This window comes from Grammomys surdaster, unplaced genomic scaffold, assembly GCF_004785775.1.
Source record: "Grammomys surdaster isolate TR1022 unplaced genomic scaffold, NIH_TR_1.0 174, whole genome shotgun sequence".
NCBI lineage: Eukaryota > Metazoa > Chordata > Mammalia > Rodentia > Muridae > Grammomys > Grammomys surdaster.
Window position 1 is genome coordinate 6636757 of NW_021604622.1, and position 3536 is coordinate 6640292.

Genomic DNA, 3536 nt, shown 5'->3' on the forward strand with positions numbered 1-3536 from the left:
GGAGAGGGAGAGGGAGAGGGAGAGGGAGAGGGAGAGGGAGAGGGAGAGGGATGAGAGGAAGGAGAGAGATGTGAGCACCCATGAAGAATTAACAGGGTTGTATGTGCCTTAAAACCAACTTACAAAAAAGTAAAATCTTCAGTGGATCTGAGAGACCCCTCACTCATCATTCTTCAGTTCCCATCATTGTGCAGATGAGACTCAAGGGAGTTAAAGGAACTGTTGAAATTCAGATAGCCAGATCTGCGCGATGCACAGCTGGAACCCAAGGCCATCTTAAAGCCCACTTTCCTCCCATCTTATAAAGCCATGGTTTCTAGGAAGCATGAAGAACATGGAAGCATAAGGAGCTGGTGAGCAGAGGCAACCGCTAAGTGTCAGTTTCTTCTCTCACCAGTGTGCCTCCCTACCATGGCAACCATTAAGCAGGAGAAGATTGCAGCCAGAGGCGATCAATGCTTTAAAATAGATATGGGATCCTCAGAAGCCTGGAGGAGAGCCCTGAAAATAAGTTACAAATTTGTAATTTTGCAAAACATAGGAGGAAAGGAGGAGGGAAGGCTTCCTGCTGGACAGAACTGAGCAACGGTGTAGAAAGTAGAGCTCAGAACTGATGTTTTCATCCTGGGCTGATGCAAGCAAGCCAGGGGGCAATCGATAGCACTGAGGTTCCTTCCAGAAGGTCTGAATGAACAGCAGCTTGGATTAAATTACACCTAAGAAGATGGTTTTGGCATGCTGTCGATGATGAGGGAGAAAAGTATGTAGTCTGTGCATTGCTTGGGAGAGGTTACCTATTGGCAAGGATAAAGGGGGGCAGGGAGGGATGCCAGCTGGAAACTAGGTTGGAGATCAGACATTCTGAACCATTCACATAGAAACACACAAGAGAACCAATGCTGTGTGGGCCACAAATCTTCCAAGGCCCATCTGTACCTATCCACGTGTCCTCATAGAGCCTTTAACACACTCAGTTGTGAAGCTCTGGAGAATTCTGCCGCTGGCTAGTCTCTTTCTAATTCTTCTAAGTTGGTGCTTCTTCCTGTTCCATCAGCCACCCACCATGGACCCTGAAGAATGGAGATGCTGAGGTGAGGATGTCAGGCTGTGTTAGCTGAGAAGCTAGCACGCATCCTTCATTGCTGTCTCTTTTGTCTTTAGGTTACATTGACATCGGACTTATTCCCAAAGGCGCAAGGGATATAAGGGTGATGGAAATCAAGGCAGCTGGCAATTTCCTGGCCATTAGGAGTGAAGACCCAGAAAAATATTACCTCAATGGAGGGTTTATTATCCAGTGGAATGGAAACTATAAACTGGCAGGGACTGTCTTCCAGTATGACAGGAAAGGAGATCTGGAGAAACTTATGGCTCCCGGCCCCACCAACGAGTCAGTGTGGCTCCAGGTAATACTGAAGAAAAGGGAGCTGCTGGCCCGTGTGCTCAGTACCATCCTTTTCATACTGGACACTGATTCTAGAACCAAGAGCCTGTGCTGTGTCTTCTGTGTTCTTTAGAACTGTTGGAGCCCCAGGAACAAAATTCGGGACCTCAAAACCATTCACTGGGAGGTTTGAATGTAGTCCTCAGGCTGATGTATTCCTTATGCATTTAAAGTGTAGTAGTATGACTTCCCAGTCACAGTGACAAACTGAGGTGATATTATATAGTTGTCAGGACACTAAAGCATTTACCCATATTCCCAAAGTTTGTAAGTATGCAGGGCACCTTTCGGCTGATCCCCACAGTGTAATGATCATGTGATTAAAATTTTCAATTTATTAAATCCATGATATTTTAGCCAATAAGCAACAGAAGGAGACTGTAGAAATATATAAAGCAGAAGTAAGTGTAGCTAGACAAAGACATAGGTGGAGGACCTTTTAGTGGCATCCACTGTAACAGATACTTCTATAACTACTTCTAAGTATGAGGCATTCTGTAATATTTATGTACATGTGTTCATGAATTTATGTACATATATGTGCCGGTATGTGCAAATATATCCAAGCTCAGTGTCAGTTGGGACATTTTTTTTTTATCTCAGCTGCTTGCCTTATTTTATTTAACTTTTGGGGGACAAGTCTTTCACTAAGCCTGGAGCTTGCTGATTCAGTTTGGCTGGCTGGCCAGCAAGCCCCAGGGAGCCTCCTATCTCTGCTTCCCTAGTGCTAGGATTAGAGGTGCCTGCCCCCATGCCTGGCTTTTTACGTGGGTGTGCAGTAAGTACTTTAACTTCTTATCCATCTCCCTAGCCCCTGGGTATATTTTTTAAATGTCTGTTTTACAATCGCTACTCACGGCAGAGTTTGACATGATTCCTCTCTCAAATTTTAGCTACTATTCCAGGTGACTAACCCTGGCATCAAGTATGAATACACAGTCCGGAAAGACGGCCTTGATAATGACGTGGACAAGTTGCTGTACTTCTGGCAATTTGGCCGCTGGACAGAATGCAGTGTAACTTGTGGAACAGGTGAGAAACAGCTGCTTCCAGTTGGAAACCCCACGAGCTTTGTAGTAGGAGATAGAGGTTATCTAAGCCAGTGTTTCCATTGTGTCTGCTAATCTTCAGTCTCTAAGAGGTATCTCAAGGGATCCTTTGAGCAGTGACTGTGTAGGTGTGGCTTAAAGGAATAGGTATTCTGCTTACATCTCATTGGTCTGCTTTCATCACATGGGTACGACTCCACCTTAAAGGGAGACTGGAGCATATAAAGCCAAGAGAGGACTCTCGGAAAGCACAGGCATTGCCTGAGTGATGTATGAAGTTTGCCAAGGCTCTTGCAGACACAGGACAGGCCTCTTGGTATAGGGGTAAGGCTCGCTCATTTCAGTAGCTTTAGAAATAATGTCATACACAGAAGCTTTATTTCTGGTCCAGTCTTTGGATCACACTTGAGTCTGTTCTTGAACTTCTTGCCTCCTTTCTGGATCGACTGCCTGTAAAACCAGAGCACCTGCATAGCAGACAGCCAAGATGTATAATGTAGCCAGGGGAATCAAAATGAAGGACAGAACGTGCCTGGAAGCCATTCTTCTCCATAAGCTTTCTTCTTACAGAACTTAAGTCTCTTGTCTTACTTCTCTACCCTAGGTACCAATCATAGAATATGCTCAAGAGTCAGAAATTGGGTCATGCACAATCTAGCTCACAAACAAGTAATTCTTCTTGTCCTCAGTTTACATGAAGAACTACCTATAACTTTTAGAACTCCTAAGAATAAAATGACTATTTTTATTTTTAACTGTGTGTATGTATGAATGGTGAATGTGCATATTTGTGCAAGTGCCTGAAGAAGCCCGAGGTGTTGGATCCCTGGCACTGGAGCTGTAAAGCATCCGTGAGCTGCCTAATGCAGATGCAGAAAGTTGAACTTAGTTTCTCTGTAAGAGCAGTACACAAGGCAGAGCCATCTCCCTAGCCCCTAAAATGTTCATTTTAATATTTTTTTATATTTCTTACATATATATAATGCATTTTGATCACACACACACACACACACACACACACACACACACACACACACACATAT

General features: G+C 44.2%; 1 protein-coding gene across 2 annotated transcripts in view; it reads left to right on the forward strand.

Moving 5' to 3' along the window:
- Adamts12 (ADAM metallopeptidase with thrombospondin type 1 motif 12) overlaps positions 1–3536 on the forward strand; it is a 263298-nt gene that overhangs the window by 197634 nt on the left and 62128 nt on the right. For both annotated transcript variants that reach the window (XM_028767605.1, XM_028767606.1), the window contains 2 exons: positions 1162–1406; positions 2338–2476. In XM_028767605.1, the coding sequence (XP_028623438.1) occupies positions 1162–1406; positions 2338–2476 (384 nt within the window). The remainder of the gene's footprint in view (positions 1–1161; positions 1407–2337; positions 2477–3536) is intronic.